Source organism: Pleurodeles waltl, chromosome 4_2 (genome assembly GCF_031143425.1).
Source record: "Pleurodeles waltl isolate 20211129_DDA chromosome 4_2, aPleWal1.hap1.20221129, whole genome shotgun sequence".
NCBI classification, from domain to species: Eukaryota; Metazoa; Chordata; class Amphibia; order Caudata; family Salamandridae; genus Pleurodeles; species Pleurodeles waltl.
The window spans coordinates 117410586-117435638 of record NC_090443.1 but is presented as its reverse complement, the minus strand read 5'-3'; the positions used below and the strand labels follow the sequence as shown (position 1 = coordinate 117435638).

The 25053-nt window shown below is 41.4% G+C and overlaps 1 protein-coding gene across 2 annotated transcripts in view; it reads right to left on the bottom strand.

Annotated features, from left to right (window-relative positions):
• The window catches only part of TFCP2 (transcription factor CP2), a 348159-nt gene that overhangs the window by 146080 nt on the left and 177026 nt on the right, over positions 1 to 25053 (bottom strand). For both annotated transcript variants that reach the window (XM_069230905.1, XM_069230906.1), the window contains exons 8-11: positions 19739 to 19849; positions 13151 to 13239; positions 1645 to 1728; positions 439 to 514 (exon numbers count right to left, since the gene is read on the bottom strand). In XM_069230905.1, coding sequence (XP_069087006.1) covers positions 439 to 514; positions 1645 to 1728; positions 13151 to 13239; positions 19739 to 19849 — 360 coding nt within the window. The remainder of the gene's footprint in view (positions 1 to 438; positions 515 to 1644; positions 1729 to 13150; positions 13240 to 19738; positions 19850 to 25053) is intronic.

Below are 25053 nucleotides of genomic sequence, written 5' to 3'. Positions count from 1 at the left end.
ATTACAAAAAGCAAATGCTGATGCTACAGAACATTTTAAAGCAGTGTGTAATGCAGCTGACCTTAGAAAGTACAGACATAGAAAATAACTTATTTTGAAAAGGTGTCTGTGAACAAAAATGCTCTCATTTTAACATGTTTGCAGAATCAAGATTCACATGACTCAAAATATATGTTGCAGTGAAACACGTTGTACAATACCATAAACCAGGCAAAGATTTTCAAGAAAACGAAATTGAATAGAGGGGATGCAGCCAGGCTAAACAATGCTTACAAAAAATAACATCTGTGCCAAGAACAGGGTATTAAAAATGAAATGAGACTGTCCATTTTTAATTTGGATAAAAGAAAAGAAAACATACATTTAGGCAGAACCCTTGCTGTCATTTTCCAAATGATCATGCATAGTAAATATGAAATATATATTGTTAGTACATACCTGCATTGCATTCATGTTAGCGCTTACATCTATAATTGGAGCTGCCGGCTCCGGCTGGTGGTTGGGAGAGCCATTCCTAGTTTAAAAGATGAAATGGTCCACAATCACAAATCTGGTTTTTGCCAGACCTCTCAGTGACACCTGTGCTATAAATAACTTTATGTGCTATTGAACAATCAAATTCATATGAAGAAAATTGGAAGCTGAAGCCCACACTACCAGTAGAACTTTTCATCTAACTATTAGACATTTTTCGGTTGGCCCCAACAGCTGAATCTGTAAGGAAGCTATTCTTTTTTAAGCTTGTGTAAGAGGTGTGTCAGAAGTAAATAAATGAGAGTTCAAGAAAGGAAATATATAAAGGCGTTTAGCCACTGTAAGCCAAAGACAGGAGAACTGGATACCATTGCTCTGTAGAAACCAGGCTGCGGACAAAGAGGGAAAGGTGTGGAAGAGGATCTAGATCACATAAAAGTATGGCTAAGCCCAAAAGTGGGAAATGATTAGCACAATTAAAGAGTACAAGCAGAGCATAGAAGACCTAGAAGCAGGCTGGGTGAAGAGCCTGTGGAAGCCAGAAATTACATAGGAGGAAGAGGGGTGAAGGGGAATGGGAAATTAAAGGAGGGCCTAATGATTAGATTGCAGACAGTGTACACAACCAAAAAGCAAGTGTTTGGTGGCAAACTGTACCTGAAAGGAGACAGTCGCCTAAGTATTGGTAATCTGGAGCTGGCCAGGACCATTAACAGAAGCAAGTTCAATGTATTGCTTTCCTTTATCAGTTGTACACCTCAGAATATGAAAATCTGATTGTGAGAGTCATCAAACAGGCCAGTATCTATTTGGATGGGCTTCCAAATGGCATGTTTGAAGATTTATCAGATTTGGCTCACAATGAAAGCTAATTTTAAGATGGTAGACAAAGAGCATTTGACTGAATCTGGACATTGTTAGCACTGGTCATGCATTACCCGCTCTATCTACTCTCCCATATCCAAATATTCAACACACCTGTTTACTGATAACATTCTTTAAAATATACACCTTTTAAAAAAAGGGAATATATGAGCGGTTCAAAATTTGAACATTTTATATTAGAATTTGTTTTGGGAAATGTTGTTGATGCAAGCAAAAACATTAGTACTATTGTATCCATTTCAATTCTTGCATTTTGGCTGAAGCACAACAACATTGCAGTCTCACCCCAAGATGAAGATCCTATTGTAGTCCTGGGGCTCTGCCGCTGTCTGCTTCCATTCACGGTGTGCCTTGCCAGTCTCAGCTTCACTGTGTATAGGGAGAAAACAGACTAAACACATGATGCTGGGAGACAAATGGACAATGCTTCAAATTTCTCCAAAACTACTTGTTATAAATTTCAGATGGGCCCAAAGTTACGTAGGAGGGAACTTAAAAAAACAAAACTGTTTTGCACTCAATCAGGTGTGGAAGTTTTAGTGAACATTACAAACACAGAGTAGCAGAAATGAAATAAGAAAATCAAGAAATGAAATGCCTTTCTACAATGGAAATCACATTTATCCCCTAATATCACTTAGAGATAAAGACGAGCAAAGTAGAAACACAGAAGAGGTTTATTAAATAAAAACAGATTAAGTAGCTCCTGGGACAAGAAGCACTTCATGCACGATCAACCAGTGTCATTCCTCCCAACTACTCTTGCAGCCCCACACAGTCCCAAAAAATTGACTTTGAGTCAAGTTATGTTTTGAAATGTTTTCCAAATGAATGACACCCTCTGCTTACAGAAAGGCTGATAAAGTTGAGAAAAGATCAGGCAGATTCTCTTTTTTTCCACGATGCCCAGTCAATGTGCCTTGACATGCTGCGCTGAGGCATACCCAGTCAACAGAACAGTCAAGTGCACATTAGCTTGACAGTGATTCCGCAGCCTCACTATTACACTTGTAACCAACTGTCACAGTGACTGTCAGGAAGGCAATGGCGGGAAAGAAATGTATAAAGACTTCAGATGGTTACCGGTGAAGCATTTCCACCACAATAACTTATGGAACCTGCTGTCTGCTGAAATGTTGGTTAAAATGTTGGATTTTGAATATGTTCTCCATCGAGCTAGATTAAAGGAGAAACAAATTAGGGTATATGCACACTACCTCGGACTTTTGTGTAGCACTCTGTAAGGGAGGTAAGTCCACTTGCTCCAGTGCTCCTTTTTGTAGTCCATGTATTCTAGCCAGCAGAGTAACTGTTAGATTCTAATCGGATTTCTGAGTCTATGATCTTACCTATGCCAGCGATGGGGTTTCTCATTTTAAAAAAAAGAGGTACAAACACTATTCTGATTGGGTCCAAAATGAGAACTAATTTGGCAAGTGCGGAACCAGATTTATGCATTGGGAGCTCTTGCACCAAGCTGATTAGCAATTGTAAAACAAAGCAGCAGTATTGCCTATCTCATATCTTACCAAGAAGAGAGAAGCACTAAAAGAACTAAACTGGCAAAGTGAAGAATAGAAATTCCCAGAGAACAATGTTTCCTTCCACGGTGCATAACTTGGCAATAAATTGACTGGGAAGAGCTCTACGGGTGGAAACCCTATCTGGTTAACACTATCTTCACTGGCACAGGACTACAGAACATTCGAAGTGCCAAGTAAATTCAAGTTAGCAACTTTGCTTCTGACTATGGATCACCTAATAAGTGTGTGCTTGAGAAGTAGAAATTCAAAAATGGCCTACCTACTTCCAGAGATCTATTTCTCACTGACAGAGCTATTTTGATTGTGGTCTGCCTGGTGTGTGGGTAGAAAATATTGTTGAAATGTTATCTGCATATCAATACTGTGTATCTGTACCCCACTATAGGAAAGACTTGGACTGCTTTTTGATCTAGAACAATGTGTTCTTCCCAAGGACTGACATTACACAGGTCATAAATGTCAATATTTTCGAGGATGGGCACCATTAAGACTTTGAAGAACAATTGGTGTTAGATCAACCTTAGGATGTCAGGCATGAAAAGTTATTTCTGGAACAAACTGGAATTTTCATGTCACCAAAAAAGGTCAGCCTTCACCAACAGCTAGAAGCATCCTGCAAATCTGCCAGCATATCATCATCCTTGTGACTAAATAAGTGAATCTGTCAACCATGTGACAGGTCAAACTATTTGGAAGACTCAAGGCAAAATGAACAAGTTAATACAGGATTATGGTTGAGGAAGCCTTGCTTAATCGTGTGTACAGAACTACTAAGAGGAAAGATTGATTTCTTTGGGCTGACAGACACTTAGGTGAAAATATTTGTGCAGTTGCTCTTAGCAGTCAATAATCTATAAAAATGAATGCTTTGATTATTTCCTTTCTTACATGAGCTCCTACTACAATCATTACTTTTGTAAAATCTCTTGATGCTGAATTGAAGGTAAATGAGAAACCTCTATACGGAAGTATGTGAGAGGCTACAGTAAGTTGGTAGGTGGAATAAGCAGAACCCAGAACAGTAAACAAAAACATTTTGCTCAAATCTGACAAAAATGAGAAAGAACCTTTGGAAATCAGTTTCCAACTGGTGAATGTAATTCAGGATTCTAGCTTCTACAGTTTTTTTTGGGTGGTCAGTTTCTTTGATTTAGCAGCTAGAAGTATAGAAGAAACTCTTTGACTGGGGTCTGTTTGCCAGACTTCCCTACACCACTTAACTTTAGTATTTTGTTGTCCTTCTCTTTGTGAAATACTGACTTGAGAACATTACAGAAATGTTAATCTCTTAGTTAAGTGAAAAATAGGCATCCTGTCAAAGGTGGTGATAAAACTACAAACACATTCACCCAGATGTATCTTAATGATATTCACAAACAACAGACATGTATTCCTTTCCAAGACAATGGTACTATTTTTGTTTCTTTGATCTCCGGATAATGCCTGTTCATTAACCCACCAGGACTTAAACAAGTTACTATAAAATCAAATGTAGTTCCTAACTTAAGATGCATTAGTTCAGTGAGCCACTATACAAGAGTCAAACCCTGGGTCATAAGTTACATCTTTAACATTCACCAAAACAATACACAAGTTGATCTTTTGATTTGCAGCTTTTTTACCTTATGAAATTGTTGCACCTCTCTAAAGGAACACTTTTCCACACTAATATGTACGAGTGTAAAGGTAACATGGCATTTTAGTTTTTGACTATCTCAAATAAAACAAACTTGCCGTCTGTGTCCACGAACATAGCATATTGTTTAATTTGGGGAGGTAGATCATGCCAAGAGAATAGACACAGACATATCTGCTGGAATCTCCACATTTTCTCCAGAACTTCAGATAATGCCAGAATTGAAGTAGCTCAGCATGCACCTTTAATCATCCGGTATCGTAGGAACAAAAAGGAATATAGACAATGGTACTAGGCCTATGACCCATTGAAATTTACCAGTATGCTACTGGCCGAAAAATTAATTGCCCACAAATGGAAGTCCATAGCATTATCAACTCCGGAATGGACGAGTAAACTGTGGGTGCTATTGGACAGAGAGAAACTGACATGGGAATTAAATGATATATGGAGTAGATAGGAGTGTGCTTGGCAACAACTCTGTGTTTATTCAAAGGGGAAATTATTACACTAGAAATACAGAGTGTGTTGTAGAATGTTTGTGGCTGAGTATCCCAATAATATTATGCTGAAAGAAAAGAACAATATATTTTGATGCATAATAGATTGAGCATTGGGGCCCATGAAGATCATTGGGCTTCTGAAAATGATGGGAGGTGGGTACCTCTCACTTTTAAACTAAAGGAAAATGTTAATATAAGTTCTGCTGAACACTATTATAGCGTATGAAAGCATAGGAACCCATTCATGTAACTTTATATCTAGAGGTTTTATTCATTCATGTTTAGAATAACTATTTTTATATAACAAATGCAGTACGGGGTCAGAAGCTTTGGATGCCAGAATGAGCCAAAAACATGCTTTGGTACTGGTGCAAAAGGGAGAAATTGACAGATGATGGGCATAACAGAGACTCATATTTGTTTTCACTGGCTCTATAGAGTGCAGTGTAAGAGCAGGCAGACCAAGAGGGGGGGCGGGGGGGGGGGGGTGAAATAGATAAAATAAGTTAAACAAATAGTGGTACATTCTTGAGGTTTACTTTTGGTCTGGCATTAAAACATGATCTTCCACATATATTCATTTACGTGACCAAACAACAATTTGAGGCAGCTCAGGAGACTTGGATTGTTGGCCCAAAGTATGAAGCCCTAGCTGTGCTACGCTGTCTGAAAAATACACCACACATATTCTAGAAGGAGCTTAATTTATTGTGGAACTCTGCTTTAAAGGTTGTGCCTTAGTACATGTACCTCGATTTCCTGTATCACCAACTGAGCATCACAATCACCACATTTATACAACATATCAAAATGGCTATTTCTGGGAGACCGCTAGGATTTTAGGAGAGAAAGATACAGGACGCTAAACGAGGTTTAAGTCTATGATGAATTGCATGTTCACCCTACGCAATTTCAGTGTGCAATTGCGTCATAAGGAGACACACATGGTATGGCACCCAGATATCTGCTTCACCTCTCGCCTCTGCCACTCTTAGAAACTCCTGCAATCTTCTACTTACAAGCGTGTGGCAGGAGGTGTATAAGAGTCTGTTGAGTTTGGAGAAGCACACCACATCTAGCGCCACTAACGCTACTGGCATGAGCCAACAAATTAAAGCCCTGGCAAGAAAGTGCAAGGACTTTGAGAATCGGTCCTGCTGGTTCAACATCCAGGTTGTGGGGGATCCCCGAGGGATACAAGGCATCACCGTCTGAGTGGTGCAACTATGAAGGGTGTCACCAGGTTCAGAAACTGCGGTATGCCAGCGCAGGCTCTGTCAACAGCAAGAGCGCATTGAGTCCCAGCAGGCACCCCCAAGGCAGGTTCAAAGCTGTGGAAAAATCATTGTTTGTATTGAAGAATATCATGTAAACGAGCTAGTTCTCAGCCCAGCTTGACCAAGAAAATGTACCTCCTTGGGCATAGGTTTCACATTTTCAATCTTTCCAGATCCAGTCTGAGAGACTGCTAGAAGGCAGAAGGAGATTAGGACTCTTATGCCAGAATTCAAGGTCCTGGCCTCTATCCGCACAGCACTTTTAAGGATTTATTGAAAATGGAACTTTCAGGAGTTTACAGCTCATATCAAACTCAAACCTTTCTCTTCACACGTAAGCTTCTTTGTAAGGAAAGGGGGGTCCTGAACTGTGCAGACAGAAGCAGAGAGGATTAGAGCATATCCATTAATATACCTCTGCAACATCAGGAGGATTAATACGGTTGTTAAGGGGCTAACTGATCACTGGATGTTCACACCATGATGACCTAGATAATGTGATACAGCCATACAATTAGTACTTTTTTCCCTGTGGGGTATTTCATTCATCTTCCCCATCTCTTTTCTCTTTCTTTGTTTCTTCTCTTCACAAAGGTGTGAGGTGGGGTGCGGGAGAGGCACCTCCCATGTTTGGTGATAAACAGCGCACCCATTTGGGTGGGTGAAGGCGGGGGTCCACCCAACAGTGGAAGAGGAAAGAAGGGCAGAAATAAAAGAGACGGGCGATTCAGGGATATCAGATAATAAGGGATGAGAGGGAGAGCAGAGTACAAGACAGGGAAATGTTTTTGTTTCAGATTCAGTTTTGGGGCTAACTTTTTAGAGGATCAGGTACCAGTAAAGGCTCTTTAGGAGGGCTACAAATCACCCCTGGGAGCTGGCCAATCTAACGTTTGTTAGCTTCAATGTTAACAGTTTGAACAACAAGGTCAAGAAGGCAGCACTGTTGTCTGTATGAAAAAATATAAACCCAGTATTTTTCTGTTACAGGAGACTCAATGGATATCAGTGAGGGAGAAGGGAGAAAGTAGGGCATTTGGGTGCATGGGATGTATTCTTCTCCTCAGCACATATGGCACAGAGGGAATTGTCTATCTTTTTTAAGTATGATATACAAGCAAAGTATAATAAGGTTATCAAAGACTTCCTATAGAGGTATGGAGGACACAGGATTACTATAGGGAACAATTACAGCCCAGTTAGAGATTATCCTAGTCACCTTCAGAATTTAACATGGTCCCCCATATGCCCTTATTGGGGGATATTATCCTGGGCGGGCATTTTAGTTTTCTGCCAGATTCATCTTTAGATTTCTCTAATGTAACACGCATTCAGCATGAAAGACAATCAGAGAGCATTTAGAGACCTGTGTACTTGTTTAAGTTTACAAGATGTCTGGCGCTCTAAGGATGTAGGGTTGAAATCTTTCACTTGTTACTTTAAACACTGACTACGCTTCTGAGATTGATTTGTTTTTGGCATCATAGATCGAGGCTACATTATACGTATCCCACAATGCTAGATGTTTTCCTGAGCACAAAGCTGTAGTACATAACTATTCAATCCCATTGTAGAGGGCAAAGTCAAGTTGGATTATGGAAAAGGTCATTCTCTTAGAAAGGAAGGGAAAGGAAAAGGTAAATGTGGAGATCCAAAATTGTTTCCCAACAAAATGACGCCGCAGCAGATCTATTGATATTCTGGGAGACATTTAAATGTGCCATCAGTGAGGTTTTCAGGTCCCGGGCAGCGTTGAAAGCTAAAAAGGATAGGGAAACAATTTCTTCTTGCAATTAGATGTTGACCAAATATATCAAGTTGCACTGTATGATAGTTCTAATATCTTTCTATGAGATAGATGGCTAGAGATGAAGCGGAAAAGAGCTGATAAATAATCAAACCTTTCAGTGTCAGGTGTATGAAGGAGTACACAGGCCAGTTCTTGCCATGGCGGGTCAAAGAGAAGAGAAACCGTAACTTGATTCAACAGGTTAAAGACTCATGTATGAGTCAGCTTACCGACAGGGCTGAGGACACCAAACAAATTTTCCATCAATATTATTCTACACCCTATCGGGTGATAGGAAGGGTGGGGCAGAAGAAGCTAGAGAGCAAGTATTGGGAGACTTTTTGGCAGATCTGGACCTGCCCTGTTTGACATTAGCAGAGGCCTCTACAATGTTACTCAATTAAATTGCAGGGAGAAAGGTCAGAGAGGCAAAAAGACAGATGACAAATGGTAGGGCGTCAGGGGGAGATGGTTTGGGCCCCAGAGTTCTATAAAGCTTTTTACCCAGCCTCCTATGATCTCTCACTTCCTTATTAAATTACCTTCTGTGAGGTGGCAGGTACCCAACTCCTTTTTAAACAGGTTCTGATTAATATCCATAAGAAGAGAAAGTTGGCAACGGACCCAAGGTCGTACAGACCAATTACTTTATTAAATATCGATTATAAGATATGCACAAATATATTAACTAATCTGATTGGGCTGGTTGCTCCAGTATTGGTTTCTCCAGATCAAACAGGATTTATCAGAGGCTGCAATTCATTAAAAAATACAAAGTATATGGCTGATTTCATTGATCTGGCTATTACAGACTCTTGTTCTAATAAGAGCAGACTCAGACTCTCTTACTTACTGTTTACATTTGTACTAGTCTATTGGCTGGAACTGTGTACTTTTGTTTTTTTGGTATTATGATGGGAGTACCGTACACAGGACCAACTTTTCTCTAAACACTCCTGACATATTAGCCCTTCTTTGTTTGTATTCGATATTACAGACTCTGTGCCAGCAGTTATTATCCTACTAAATGCAGAGAAGGCATTCAACCTCTTGAGTTGGAAATGTCTCTTCCACATTTTTTATTTTTTTTTGTAACCAATTTTATTAGCATTATATGGAGTAAGCGAACACAGTCATATCATCTGTTACAGCATGAGTATTAAGAGTCAATGAAAGAAAACATGGGAACATAGCAAGGTACATTGCAAGCTCAGGAGTATGAGGTTAATTCACCGCTAGTGATAAATGTCTCTTCCACATCTTAAGTAAGTTTAGATTTCCACTCCAACTCACAAGCTCGATCCAGGGAGCAAGAGCTCAAATGCTTATTAATGACAAGCAGGCAGGGGGACTAATGTTAGAGCGGGGGATGAGGCAGGGGTGCCCTCTCTCTCCATTGCTATTTGCCCTGTTCACTGAGCCCCAAGCCCAGGCCCTGTGTCAGAACAGTTGGAATTCAAATCCCATTCTAGGGACCCCAGTTAATAAAGCTGTATGCATAGGATGCTGTGCTGGACTAAACACCTACAGCAGATAATATAATCAGGGCATTACAAATAATTAAGACCTTTACAGTTTCAGGAGGCTAAAAGTGAAGAGAGTCTAAGACTGAGGCCCTCACTATAACTTTGGCGGTCTTTTTGCAAGACCGGCGAACCCGCTGCCGCCAACAGACCGCCATATTTCGAGTTGCTGTGTATTTCTGCCTGTTTATGGGCGGAAATCTGACCCCATCCGCCTGGCCGACAGAGGAAGAGAGGCGGTTCCACCGCCAGCACTGCCATGCCAACAGGACTCTGCCCACCATATTACGATACGTAATATGGCGTGGCGGTGTCCTGTACAAGTTAGTTGCTGATGGTGCAAGATGCCAGGACCCATCCCCTCCCGGACGACCACCTCGCCGAAACAGGTAAGTGGACCATTCAAAGGGTGGGAGGGTGGGTTGCAGTGGGTGCTGGCTGGGGGAGGGAGAAATTGTTGGGTGCATGTGTGTGGTGTGTATGTGTAGCGGAATGGGTGTGTGTGTGAGTGCATGTGTATATGCACATTTGTGTGGAGGGTATGTGTGTCCGAATGGAAGCGGAAGGGAGGCGGGTATGTCAGGGTGCGAGTGCGTCTGTGTTTGTATGCAGAGGGGTGGGGGTATCTGTCTGAATGCGTGTATGCAAGCGAGTGGTGGTGTTTGGATGTATGCGTGCAGCTGGGGGTGTGTGTCTGCATGTATGCGGATGAGGGGTGTGTACAAGTGTGCAGCTGGGAGTGTGTGTGCGCAAGTGTGTGGATGAGGGGGATGTGTGCATGTATGCGGGAGTGCGTGAATGTAAGCGTGCGTAGAGGGGGTGAGGGTGTGCATGAATGCAGAGGGAGTGGGGGTGCATATGTGGGAGTGCAAGTGGTTGTGGTTATATGTCAGGGTGAGAGCAAGTGGGGGTCTTTGTATGGATATGTGCGGTTGGGTGGGAGGTGTGTGGACATGTGGGGGTAGGAGTGCGTGTGCATGTGCCGGCGACAGGAATGGGGATTCCTGTCGCTGGGTGCATTACCGGCAGGCTTTTCGTGGCAGGATGAACACCGCGAAAAGCCTGGCGGTATGCTGCCTCCTGATACGGCCGGCGGTCTCACTGACGGGCCGGGCGGGTTGTGGCTTTAGCCACACTGCAGTACTCATAATGCGGCGGTCTTTACCGCCAGGTCCGCGGCGGTAAGACCGCCACACTCATAATGAGGCCCTGAATGTCTACTCTTTAACGCTTCCATAAAGACCTAGCCCCTTTTGAGAATGAATAATATATACATTAATTATTTACATTTTTTTTAAAAACAAGAGGATTTTTCACAGTAATTATTACACTGTTTTAAGGAGAGTGGACAATTCACTGTTATCCTGGAGGTGACTCCAGCTCTCAATTATTGATATAATTGCCCTAATTAAAATGATACTACCCTTATTTGCATTTCTTTTTTTTTGGCTGTTTCATATAAACTAGATAATGGTTTCTTTTCTAGGTTGGATTAATCTATACACTCATTTGTATGGAACTAAAATCACCCAAGTCAAAATAGTTACTCTGCAATTTCCAAAGAACAAGGGTGGTTTGGGACTCTTAGACTTATGGCATAACTATCTAGCTTCCCTGGCAATACAGATATGCCATTTGTGTCAGAAGAGCCCATTAGTTTTGAAAATGTGTTTCTTCTCCAATTACTGACTGCCTTTAACTTCACTGACCCTTCTTTGTGTATCAAAGCCTCTAAACTCCCAAAGAAAATCAGATATAAAGTGGTTTACCAACTGATGTTATGCAGCAATAGGATTTTCTCAGCTCATGGTAGTCACCATATTAATGCAGAGATGCTGTTAGGCTTTTGCAGCTCTGTTGCTGGGATTAACTGCGGAAACTATAGGCAAATGGGCCGACTTGGGTATAAATAAGGTGGGGGACTTCTTTTCAGAGCCAAGGTTAAGCTCCCAACAGGCAGTTTTTCGGCTGAACACTGTATAGCCAGCAGCATTTTTTCTGTATGCCCAAATAAGAACAATTTTAGGTGACATCAATGGAATGGACATCGAGTCTTTTAAGGGAATTGTGAAAGATTTGTTTAGGGGGGACGAAGTTAACCTTGCTGTTAAATTTTGGTACCAGGCCTTAACCCCAGAACCTATGCACCTAATTAAAGGGTTAAGGGGAAAATGAATGCAATATATCAGGGTTGATATTAGTGCCCAACAATGGGAGAGGTACTTTAGTCTGAGTTTTACCTCTCTCAGGGGTGCAGATTTCCAGCGTATAACCTTCCTCAATTTGTCGATGCTTTATTGAATGCCTTGTGCTTTGAACAAAATCTTTCCACTGATTGCCTAAAGGTGCCCAAGATGTAATGCCGAGGGGGAGAGGTTCCATATGTTTTGGGCCTGTAACGCCACTAAATTTTATTGGTGGACAGCATTTTATGCCGTAAACTGGATCATTCAAGAGAATCTCTATCTCTTCCCAAGAGTGGCCTTTTGGACATTGTAAATCGCCATTTTTTTTTTATAAACCCAGACAGCTGAGGACTTCATTTTTATAGCAGCATTAATCACGCAGTCACTGATCACTACTTAGTGGAAGTCCAAGGCAGGGTCCACTTATGAGCAATGGGAGACACAAATGAGCTACTTCAGCCAACGGGAAGCCTAGTACTATGCAAGAACTGATGGGTATAGAATTTATAAAGCAAAGTAGAGAGACTAGGCCAGCAAAGTATAGGTGAATTAAGGGTGGACCGGGGGCTTGGAGGAGAAAAGTGTCTTCTACCTTGTCATGATTAGAAATGGGCCAGCTGGACTAAGTGCATCTTCTGAGACGCTCATATGAAGTTAACATAGTCACTTTAGGGGTTAGGGGAGCGGACAGGGTGAGACAGGACAGTGTCCAGTTTTTCGGGAAGGGGGGGGGGGGATAGAAAAAGCTTACTCTCTCCAGTTGTGAGGACATTGAGGCGAAGCGGTTTAGCTGGGTGGAGGAGGGTTAGTGAGGAGGGTGGTGTATAAGATTTTAGGGATAATATTTTACCAGGGAGGGGGATTTACTTGTTTATGTACTTGATTAATTTTAATATCAGGTTCTGCTGACTCGATTTGACTTGTGTTTTGTAATATGGTTTGTTATTGTTGTAGAGTATCATCTTTCCTAATAAAAATATATTTTTTAAATGGCTATTTCAGGACAAAGTAGGCAAGTCATTCTCAATTTCATAGAAATATATTTGCAGAAAGAAAAGCAAATACATTTTTAGCTTATGGACAATCACATAATTATCAAAGTGTGCATTCGTTTAAAATGTATTAACTTTTTGTACTAATATCTTTTTGGGTTTAGCTGGGAATAGCTCAATTCATTTTATTCTAATTGATACCACTCTACAATCTGCATGTTCAGCACAGGCTCACTTATGGACACCTGTCTTAACACCTTTATCAAAGGTACCAGTAAGAAATGAATAGCACTTTTAAAGTAGTTATATGTGGATAAGCAGGTCAAGTTGCCAAGACTTACCCTTCTCCGAGGGAGAAACTGCTGTGCGTACTGTTAAAGCCAGGTGAGGGTGCATTATTGACATAGGTTATTTCTGGCCACGGAGAGCACTAAAAAGGAAAATAAGCTATATCACCTGCAAATCATACATGCCTGACTACAGAAGATCTGCAGAAACAACACAGCAGTATGCTACTTACTTTTTAACTTGCAACAATAGTAACGATCCTCTCAACTAGATTCATTGATCACAATAAAATTTATCAGTCAAGTTGGCAAATGTAGCAGCTAATGAAAAGAAACAACTTTCCTACATTTCACCAAGAATGCACCAAATACCACGTTTCTGAGTGTCTCTGATATTGTTTTGAGGAATGGAGCACTGATTTGAAGACTGTAAACAGATAATTGTAGGCATCCCTAAAGAAATGGATAAAGGATGATTGGCACAACTTGCCATGATCAGCTCTAATAAGTCACAATTGTCATCCCAACTGAAACTTACGGCTCCATTATAAATAAATATGTGACACATTATTCCAACTGAGATAATGCTGAACTACAGAGACAAAGTGCATAAGGGACGCTATATCCTATGTATATTCTTCCCTTTCATTCTAGTGTGCTCAAAGTCTCATGCTTTGCAATTAGCAAATGATTCTGAGATACATTAATAGGCATGAAGAAATGTTATTTACAAATAATAGTATTTGTGGTTCATCTACAGGAACTCATTTACTCTCTGTTATAGCATTAAAAATGCAACTATTTCACCATAAGTGGTGTTTCCCTTCTCAGTTTAATCTTTGCCCAGAGAATGACAGCTGAGGACATTAGCAGGTGATTCAAAGCAGGCTGAATGCCAACACACTAATATATATAAATAAATGTAATGAGTAAGATGATCCTTAAATGAAGCTGTAATATATATGTACACACTACTGTGAGGAAAAAGGGATTTGCATTTAAACCAGAACTTTATAAGAGGCATTTCTGGTGCAGACAGCATACTGATGTTGACATAGTTTGACCCCATTAGCTTTGTCCCAGACAGTAAACTTTATTTGTTAGTAGCTGAAAGGGGCAGTGATATTACCAATTTCTCAGACTTACAAGTGAAAGCGTTAAAGAGATGCATGCACCTTCTCATCATGAGCCTCACCCATATCTTAGTTTAGGAAGGTTACGCATCATAATGTTGACGCCATATAGGAGACTCTTCAAAAGACCAAAAAGTAACTGACGTTTCTAACCTACCAGAAGTGCCTCTCCATGGGAGTATGACAAGGTGTTTTCATTGTTACCATACTCCCGGACTGGCTCAAATAATGGCTAGACATAGGAGGATTGTATGTGTAGAAAACCAGATAGAGTTGGAATTAAGCAAGAGAAAGAACAGTGCCCAGAATGGTCCTTAGAGTTATGTACCTAATCTGTATTTCAACAAAGTAAGTTTGGAAGAATGTCTTGGAGTCTCTGCAGCTTATTAGAAGAATCGACAATAAACAAAACATGGGCAAAGAAGGCCAGAAGGCAGAGGAAAAACGTTATACATTAAACATATTCTCTTCTGAAACAGCACAAATGTCAAACGCATTTCTACACACTGCTTTTACTTAACAGTAGAGCGAAGAACTGACAGAACACAAGGCTCCACAATCCATACCCTGAATGATGAATACAGGTCCTATATTCTCAGCAGAGAATCATTTGCCAAAAAGGTATCTTTTGGAACATTTAGCTGTAGTTGATTCTCAGACAGGAAGGAATTTAGTCAATAAACATTGAGCAAAAATTAGCTCAGCACATATGTTTCAAAGACTGCTATTAAACAGTAATTTAAACAAATTATATGTTCACCTGTGCTTTTCTTTCTTTTGATGCCATTTCGATTTATTATATTCTGGATCCATTCTTATCCATAGTTTCATTAGCAGACTAACACAAACCAAAACATGCGCGCTTGAGGCCTTGTAAGGTTTTGAACACAAACGGCTTTTACATAAAGGAGTCGCAGGTCTCCCATGCAGAGGTGGTGCACAGAAATAGAAATGGATGTACAAATTACAACAATTCTCTGTTCATGTGGCTTTTCACACCTAAATGATCGTAGAATAAGTATTTCAAATACTTTCCTTTTTTTCCTTTACCTCAATGTCACTTGGGCAAGATGCGGCAAAGTAATAGAATTAAGGCATTGATTTTACGGAAATGGAAAATGAAAGGATCTGGCGCAAAAATTAAGGCTATGGATTGCACTGAGTGTAAAGTCTATGAGTTTCGACTTCTTTAGGCAGCACAAAAATTCCACACCTTTAACCTGGCATTAAGGAAATCAAACCGGTTGTTTATCTATGTAAAGATGCAATTACTGCTTAGCCGAATACATAGCGAGAATTCATATCTCCTCTTTTTTATGTACTACTCTGTTCAACTATGTTGAGATTGGGGGGTTGGGAGTTTCATATTTCTAGAAATCTACTACATTTGGAGAGGATGTTCCCTTCTTGGTTTGCTGAACTTTTACAATGTGTATCTTAATGCCTACAATCTTGTTTATTCTCCTTCAACTATACACTATACGAAAGATTCACTGTTGTGTCTGTTTACTGAGCGACTGTTTGATAAAAATATTTGTAAAAAACTAAAAACTATGTTGAGATTTGTTACTGGAACTAAAGAACATGTTACTTACCTTTGGTAATGATTTATCTGGTAGAGACATATTCTAGTTGCATATTCCTTACCTTAGAATTTCCCCCAGGCGTCAGACTGAATCCAGAGATTTTTCTTCAAGCAGTAGCCTTGCACATCGTTGAGTGGCATCGGTCGACTCCGCGTGCGTTGTTGGCGTCGTGGTCGCAGTGATGACGTCGGGAGTCGTCATAGACACCACCTTTCGCGATAACGTCAGTTTCTTTTCACGACTTTCCACACCAAAGCACAGAACCATGAAGAACACTCAAAATGGTGCACCATAGCGAAGGCCCTGAATGGGGAATCCCTGTCCCTAAAAATCAGTTTGCAAGCGGGGAGGATGGGTGGGTCGGTAAGGAATCTGCAACTAGAATATGTATCTACCAGATAAATCCTTACCAAAGGTAAGTAACTTGTTCATCTGATAGAGACTTCTAGTTGCACATTCCTTTCCTTAGAAGTAATGCCAATCTCGGTTTTGGGCTGAGAACCAAGAGCATACTAGAAAGTCCTGCAGGACCGAACGACCAAAGTAGCCTGACTGTCCAGGCAGTAATGCTTAGTAAGCATGTGCAGGGATGCCCACGTTGCAGTCTGGGAGATATCCAGGACAGGAACTCCGCATGCTAATGCTGTGGTAGCAGCAGTTGCTCTTGTGGAATGAGCGCGCAAGCCCGAGTTGCTTCTTGACCAAAGCATACCACATTTTGATACAAAGACGTACCCATCGTGAGATGGTATGCTTTTGCACCGCCTTCCCTTTCTTTGCACCCACATATCCAACAAAGAGTTGATTGTGCAACCAGAAATCTTTAGTACGATTGAGGTAGAACGCCAACGCTTTTTATGGATCCAGGCGGTTGAGTCTCTCCTCTTCATGAGAAGGATGTGGGGGTATGTAAAAAGTAGGCAAAGTAATGGACTGGATTGCATGAAAAGGTGTAATACTTTGGGAAGAAATGAGACCCCAGTGTGTAACACCACTTTGTCAGGGTGCACAGACAGAAATGGGGGCTTTGAAGAAAGAGGCTGAAGCTCATTCACTCTGCAAGAAGAGGTGATGGCAACATGAAAAACAGTTTTGAAAGTAAGGAGCCGTAATGGACAATTATGTAATATCGCAAAAGGACCACACATCTAGTAAGTAAGAACAAGATTGAGGTCCCACTGAGGCATGATCAACGAAGTAGGAGGGAACAAATGAGAGAGTCCCTTAAGGAATCTACCAACAATAGGTGCCTTAAAAAGGGAACGTTGATCAGGCAATCTAAGAAAAGCTGTGATAGCCAATAAGTAACCTTTTAAGGGTGCCCAAAGCAGAGCCCTGCTGGCTAAAGCAGGGATGAACAAGAGAATCTCAGAGAAAGGAGCAGAGAGGGGATCAACAGACTTGCTTGGTACACCATGCCACAAATTAATGCCGACAGGCGTATAACGTTTTGGTGGAGGGACGCCTGACTGCCAAGATAACATCACAGACTTCGGGTGGAAGGTCAAAAGCCGTCAACTGCCACTGCTCCATCTCCACGCACAAAGGCGACGATTGGACAGGTTCTGGTGGAGAACCGTCCCCTGTTGCCGCGAAAGAAGATCCTCCAGGGACAGTCTGAGTGGAGGATCGGTGGCCATGCTCAGTAGCTCTGGTTACCATATTATCCGTGCCAAGTCCGGAGCAACCAAGATTACTTTGGCCCAGTCGTTTTTGATCTTCTTCAGAACTCTGGACAGAAGTGGTACAGGCAGAAAGGAGGCCGGAGTTCAACTCAAGACAAAAAGCGTTGCTGAGCGAGTGCCGCCTTGGAGCGATCACCCTGTTCACAGGAGCCCCTGTGCTGGGTCTGGACCAAGTACCCAGAATGACATCAATGAGGGCTTCATTGAAAGGAAGGAGAGGTTGAAATGTGGAAGTCCCTGGTTGAAGCACCTCCATCAGGAGAATAGACCCGACTTCAACAGTAGGCAGTTCGAGGCCAAGGACCTCAGCCAGCCTACTGCCCACCACAGAATAAGTGCCTCCCTCCGCCGTAGCCACAGTAGTAGAAGAAAGCATGCCAACATCTGGAGAAGTATCCAGGCCACTGGCCTTGCCCAATTCCTGTGCCCAGACCATTTTAGGATCGTCCTGGTAGTCATAAGAATGCAGGGACCCTTCCAATCCTTTACCATTTTCATAGCCAGAAGAAAAAGGGTCTGAATCCAACCTGAGGTGAATAGGCCCCATCGAAGAAGAGGGTGGTGTCGGCTGATGTCGCTCCAACTCTGAGTAGTTGGGGATTAGGATCGGGTCGACGTCAATCGTGGGCACAACCGACGTCAGGAGTGTTGACGGTCAAACATGCGCAGGGGAAGGTCTCAAAGGTACGACTGGTGTCGATCTGGTTCCGGAGGGGACCTCGGTGGCCGGGGCCAGAGCTGCCAGTGTGGAACCTAAAGGGCACCCAGCCGAACCCCAAGACCCCAGAGGCGCAGAAGGGGGGTCGGACTGCCCAAAAAATGAGACGCATGGATCCAAATAATTTTTCCAATTGGGTAGGGGTTGCTCCAGCTCCCGGAATGTCGGGGAGGCTCAGAGTGAACCCATTAGTAGGCTCCGAGGATGGAGTCAAATGATGCCTAGCCTTCTTCGATGACTTCTTCTTACCAGAGGGCTCTGAAGACTTGGAAGACCACAAGTGGTGGACACTCCGCGAGCGGTCTCAAGACCTTCCTCTCTAGAGAGAGAGAGAGAGACCGTGATCGATGAGGAGTCGAGCACCGGGCCGCCATAAGATCGAGGGAGTGCTCCCCCAAGGCCTTCGGGTGCATGGCCCCGCCCTCGAAGCATGACTTCGGGTTGTGATCGTGCTCCAGGTACCACAAACAGACCAGGTGTGAATCTGTCACTGACATCATGCGGTGGCAGGCCTCGCAAGGCTTGAAACTAGGCTTTGGGGACATCCTCGACGCACAAAAAACTCGACAAAAGGGTCAAAGTTGGTCACAAATTTACCAGGGTAGCTCTCTCCAGATCAGCGCGTGGCACAGAAAGCGAAGAACTGGCATCACCGTGCAGAGGCAGCATCTATGTACGACTTCTGACGTCATCACGGCGACCACAACGCCAACAGAGTTGACAGACGCCACCTAATAACACGCAAGCGTACTGCTAGAAGAAAAATCTCCACATCCAGTCTGATGCCTGGGATAAATCCTAAGGTAAGGAATCTGTAACTAGAAGTCTCTATCAGATACAACACTATACAAATGAAGCAATGAAGCAATGTGTCCTGAATGGGTGTGCTCTTGTAGACCTCGTAGGTCCCCTAATAATTTTTAGTGCTATCAATAACTGTGCAAATAACCACCTACTGGTTGCATGTCCTGTTTCTATGAGGCCAGTAAAAAAAAAAAAAAAAAGAAAAGAAAAGGACACGAACACTGAAGCTATGTTAATAGGCTGCAGATAATGGTAACCCGCCATCGCTGACTCTATGAAATAACAATCAAAAGAACTTATTTTTTTAACACTCCAAAATCATGCACATGCTCACAATGCAATTAGAACATGCGTAAAGGCGTAACAGATCACAAAATGTATTAAGCTGACAAAGTTTAGCAATAAGCAGATATACCACACAACATATATATTACAAACTATCGTTCTATTAAGGACGCTGTTCAAAATTGGGTTGCTTGGCTACCACAAATGACTGACATGCCAATATGTACAATGATGCCATAGTTGTACATTTGGCAGAACACTTTCACCACAATATCACATCACCAAAATGCCAAGAAATAGGACCTGCAGTCAAATTGACCCTTGATTGCTCTAGAAAAAGCCTCCATGGTCAATTTTAAGCATTACCACACACAACCTTTTAAAAAATACCATATCTCTCTCATTCATTCACAAGTCAAATAGCATAGTACCTCAGTGAGTATGGTGGTCTCATACGAAGGCTGATATTTCTCTTTCTCCAGTGGCGTTCGCTTCTCCATTTTTTCACGATCAGTCTTTTGTTTTCGGTCTGCTCCTTTGGGCTGCAAAAAATGCAGTTATGTTTGAGGAGCACCATCATAAAAGCTTATTATTAAGTACTTCAGAAGTTCTTCAGACAGAACAACCATGATTATCAGAAATATTCATAAAAGTATATTATGACACAAATAATTAAAACATTTAAAAGAAGTTGACAAAGCCCAGAATGTTGAAAATATACAGTTGATAATGCACCCACTCTAAAACAAAACATCCTTGTTGTTCAACTGCTGTAATTCAACACTATACTTGGTGATTGTGTTTTGTAATAAAAACTGTTTAGTGTGACCTATATAGAAAGTGCATTAAAAAAATAAAAAATACAAGAGGGACTGATCAGAGGCACAAGGAAAAACACAGATACTAGATCTACAATACTGTCTTAGAGAGCAGCACAAAAGATATAAATCTAAATAAAGTCTTCTCTCATTGACAAACAGGTTTCAATAGCTTTAGTAGTTTTTAAAGTGGTAAAGAGCTGCACTGTGGGTTTGCTGAGCTCCAATTCTTCCCACATTACACACCTTCTTTCAAGAAACATTTGTTTTATGTGTGATTTGTCCTCAAAAAGTTAAATCTATCCAAACCTGTATAAGCAATGCTTAACATAAACTAGCCATGCCAAGTTCATCCCTTTATCAAATGACAAATCTCAGATTATCAAGTGATAAGGGATGCATGCAGGTTAAGTATGATAGACAACCACAGAAGTACAGAGCTAAAATTAACCAAATCCTCCATGTATTGGGGACCCAGCTCCATGGAGTGGTGGGGGGGGATGACTTAAAGGAGACATCTACAAATTCGGTTTTCCTTCACCTGTACAGCAGTGCTATTACCATAAGCCCATTACACCGGTTCATATGTTTCCGTAGGTGCACACTGAGTTTTGCATATCTCTAGTAATTGTGCAATTGGTTTGCTAGTCAAGGATCGCAATAGGTTAAAAAGAGCACCAATAGCTTGGCTAATCTTTAGGCAGCGGTAGGAAATATTGGTTGCGCACATCTCAGATGAATCGAGGATCACCTCGAGACAAGGGAGGTTTAGTCAACCTTCCCAATCTGATTTTAGAAATCTTAAGAGTACGTACAGACAAATGTTTGGGGCCACAAGCCATTGTGTGAGATTTAGAAAAGCTAGTTGCCAAGTCTAGGTCAGTCATAAACTATGCAAAAGACTTTACAGGTCAACCAAGGCTTTAGGGATGCGGGCCAGTAAAACCACATCATCTGCAATACAGGAGGAGAGGAGTGAAGACCTCATTGATCAAGGGTACATGTGAGCTAGCAGTGGTCAACTGAAAATTAAGTTTATTAAGATACAAGATAAACAGGAGGGGTGTGAGGACACACAACTGACACGTTGTAATATAATGGTATTGGATAGCTCCTCTGGGGCAAAATCTCACCCCAGCTGAAAGATATTCATGAACTACTGATAAAAAGTGAACCAAAGCAGCATCCAATCTTAAACCGCACAAAGTTGTCACTGTCTCACACAGTCAGCATCATCAAATGCACAGGTTAAATCCATAAAGGCTAGGTACAATAGACAGCACTTGGAGATGGTGCATCTGTCAATTAAACAATGCGGGGGGTTAAGCTCTGATCCATTGTAGCCAGCCTTTTTGTAAAGCCACACTGGTACATGCTAAGGATGTTATCTTGTTCCCACTTTGGCATCTTTTTGAAAATTATCCACCCTAAAATTGTAACTGTAAATCAATGAGAGCGAGGCATGTAACATTTGGGTTCTGCTCTATTTCCCTTTTTAAATATTAGTACCATAACTGATGTTGCTCCAGGTAGGCTACATGTGTTCCAAGAAAGCAGTTAAAAACATTGGTAAATAGAGGAGCCAACAAATCTGCATTAGATTTCATTAGGTCAACGGGCACCGCATCTGGACCAGTGGCTTTACCATAGGGACTCTGGTGAGGAGCTGCATTTATTTCCAGTATATTAAAGGTGAGCTGAGAGCCTGCATCAGAGCAACTAATAAAATCAAAAGGGATATGGCATGTTGTGGACAGACAAACACCCGCTAAATGTAATTTGTAAAACTTGCTGGAACAGAAATCACTTTAGAATCCCTGGTATTAAAGAACACTATTCCTGTATGCATTTGTTTGCAAAAGAACAGGACAACGGGTAGAATCATTAAGCTTACGCTCAGGCTTTAATAAAGCAGAATTATTATTAACTACTTCTGTAAAAGTATGGTGAATTAGTTACCTTTGCCCGCCTCAGACAAGAGGATCCAAAATAGATTAAAGTAAAAAAGAAAAAAGTCTCTATCAAGGTGGCAAGAAACAAACTAGAGTTACGGAGGTTCCATGACAGAGTAAGTTCAATATGAAGAGGCTGAGGAGGGACATTTTCTTGGACGGCTGGTAACAGATTATTAGAGGTAGTGGAAGGAGACAGTCAATGCATTGCAATCCCTAAAGTTAGCATCCAAGGTATGACCCCACCCACAGAAATAAATGGACTAGGCTAACTCACACAAATATATATACTCTACAGTGAATGTGCAGCCTCTTTCAAAGTAAGAGGTGATCCTTTTATCACTGTTATGCTCAAATTCAAGCATGTCAATCAAAACGCAGGCGAAGATGTAACCACCAAGCACTTCAGTCCTACAATCTAAACTGCTCTTTAGTGGGAAAGCTGTCAGTGCACTATCCTATTGGCCCATGTCGATAGTAATCATATAAAATTCTTCATAAAAGACCCTGCAGGGAATTATTTTAAACACCTGCATGTCTGATCTATTCTTGGTCTTTAAGTTATCTACAATGCTTAACAGCATATCAAAATTAATGTTAACAGGATTACCAAAATCATGGTTAAAAAGGTTAATTAAATAAAAGTGGAAATTCGAAAAACCATTCACTAAAAGTATTTGTATCTCTGCAACAGTAATTCCAAGTGAGCTTAATACAAAAAAAAGAGGCCAATTTTAGCCCACCTGGAAATCAAGGGAGTGGCTGATGTGGAATAACAAGTAAGTACATCGCATAACAAGGGAGCCAATGCCAATGTTTCCTGGAATAAAATTATATCATAATTACTACGGAGGGATAACCAAACAATCTAGGATAGTTTGGAATTCATCATTGCCTGTATTCCAGCTGCTGATGTTAACGAAATGCAGAACCTCTTTGGCTGCATCAACTTTACCCAAACTTATCCATATAGTTAGTGAAAGTTTCCAAATTAAAGAACCTTTTATAGATGGCAGTGTAAGGGGTTCCCCATTTAAAGAGTCTCTGGTAGATAGCTGCATGAGTAAATCAACCACTGTTACATTTTGAGGGTCTTCAAAAATATTATGCAAAGGCAGGTCATATCCTAATAGGATGAGCTGACAATCATTCAACGTTGGGCAGATTGCCTTCTGCGCTGTGTTGTGTTATCAAAACAAGTGTGCAATGGAGGTTTATAATAATAATCCAGGGCAGCGGGATAATCCTTGTCATGTTTCCATCAAATCAGTTGAAAACCGCTGACAAAGTATGTACACAAGCGGAATTTTGAAGATTTACAATACAATCACCATTTAGCCTTTTTCTGGGATCTGATATCGGTCAGACGTTAAATCCCCTATTCTGAGATAACCAATGCAGAGAGCAGTGCCGTAGAGTACATTGAGTATAACGGTGTAGAGTGAAGTGGTTAAGAGTAGAGTGGTATAGAGTGCAGTGGTAAAGAGTGCAGTGGTAAAGAGTGCAGTGGTAAAGAGTGCAGTGGTAAAGAGTGCCCTGGCACAGAGTAGAGTGGCACACAGTGTAGAAGCAGAGTGGACTGAGTGTAGAGTGAAACAATGTAAAGTGGAGTGGTGGAGAGTACAGTGCAGTTGAATAGAGTGACAGAGTGTAATGGCACAGAGTAAAGTGGCATAGAGAGCAGTAGTGTAGAGTCGATTGGAGTTGCATTCAGTGGACTGGCGTAGAGTGCAGTGTTGCAAAGTGGCATTGAGTACAGTGTAGACTGGTGTGGCCTAGGCTGGAATAGTGTAGGTTGCAGTGGCAAACAGTGCAGCGGTGTGGAGTAGAGTGGCAAAGATTGTACTGACATACAGCAGAGTGGTACAGGATAGAGTAGAGAGACGTGGCATAGAGTGGAGTGGTGAAGTGTACAGTGGTATATACAGGGAAGTGGTGCAGATTAGAATAATGTGGAGTGGCGCACAATGGAGTACAGTGGAGTATTCATGGTGTGGAAGCACATTGCAAATTACAGACAACACATTTTCAGTTGAAATGACCATTACATTTGTACAGACATACAGTGTTTCTAATAAAACTATACAGTGCACAGATTGAAAATGTGTGGAAATTGCATCACTAGTGTAATGATTTTTTTTTTTTAATCACATTAAAATATTTGTTTTCAACACACTTCCGAAATAACAAAAAATTTGCTTTGTTTGTGTTCCTAATTCTGATATATTCTGGAATACTTACACAGTCACTTAACTGTTGCTGTGTGTTAGAAACAAACTCTTTCCTACCCCCAATATCCAGCAAGATTGTCACATAAATTCTCTATCTTTGAAGTCAGAGAAAGAAAAGTAAACAAGCGCCCTCGGAAGACAGCGCCTGACATCTGACCTAAGTCTTTGAATGTACAGCAAATGTGAGGAGATAAGATTTACAGGCCTTTTTACAGAAAGGGAGCACTCTAAAGGATACTGTAAGGAAAATGTTACTTACCAGTAAACATCTGTTTGTGGCATGTAGTGCTGTAGGTTCACATGCTGTGCATAAGCTCGCCATTGACTGTTGGGTTCAGAGTGGTACAACTTGTTTTTCTTCAAAGAATGTTTTGAGTCACAGGACTGAGTGACTCCTCCTCTCAGTGATAGAGTGCAAGGACATCGAGTCCTTTGTAGATTGTTTTCTCTGCAGGCGGGAGAATGAAGTAGTGTAGAAAGAGTAAAAGAGAAAGATGTCCATGCAATGTATCTATGTATATCCAATATTTATATAATAACATAATTGCAATGGCCGCAGGAATTCGGGGAGGAGGGAGGGTGCATGTGAATTTACAGCACTACATGCCATGTTTGGATTTCGATTGATAAGTAACATTTTCCTTTCGATGGCATGGGAGGCTGTAGATACACATGCTGTACATAGACTGAAAAGCAGCCCCTCCATAAGGCGGTGGCTAGCGTGTGGGAATTGCAATCGTTTGGA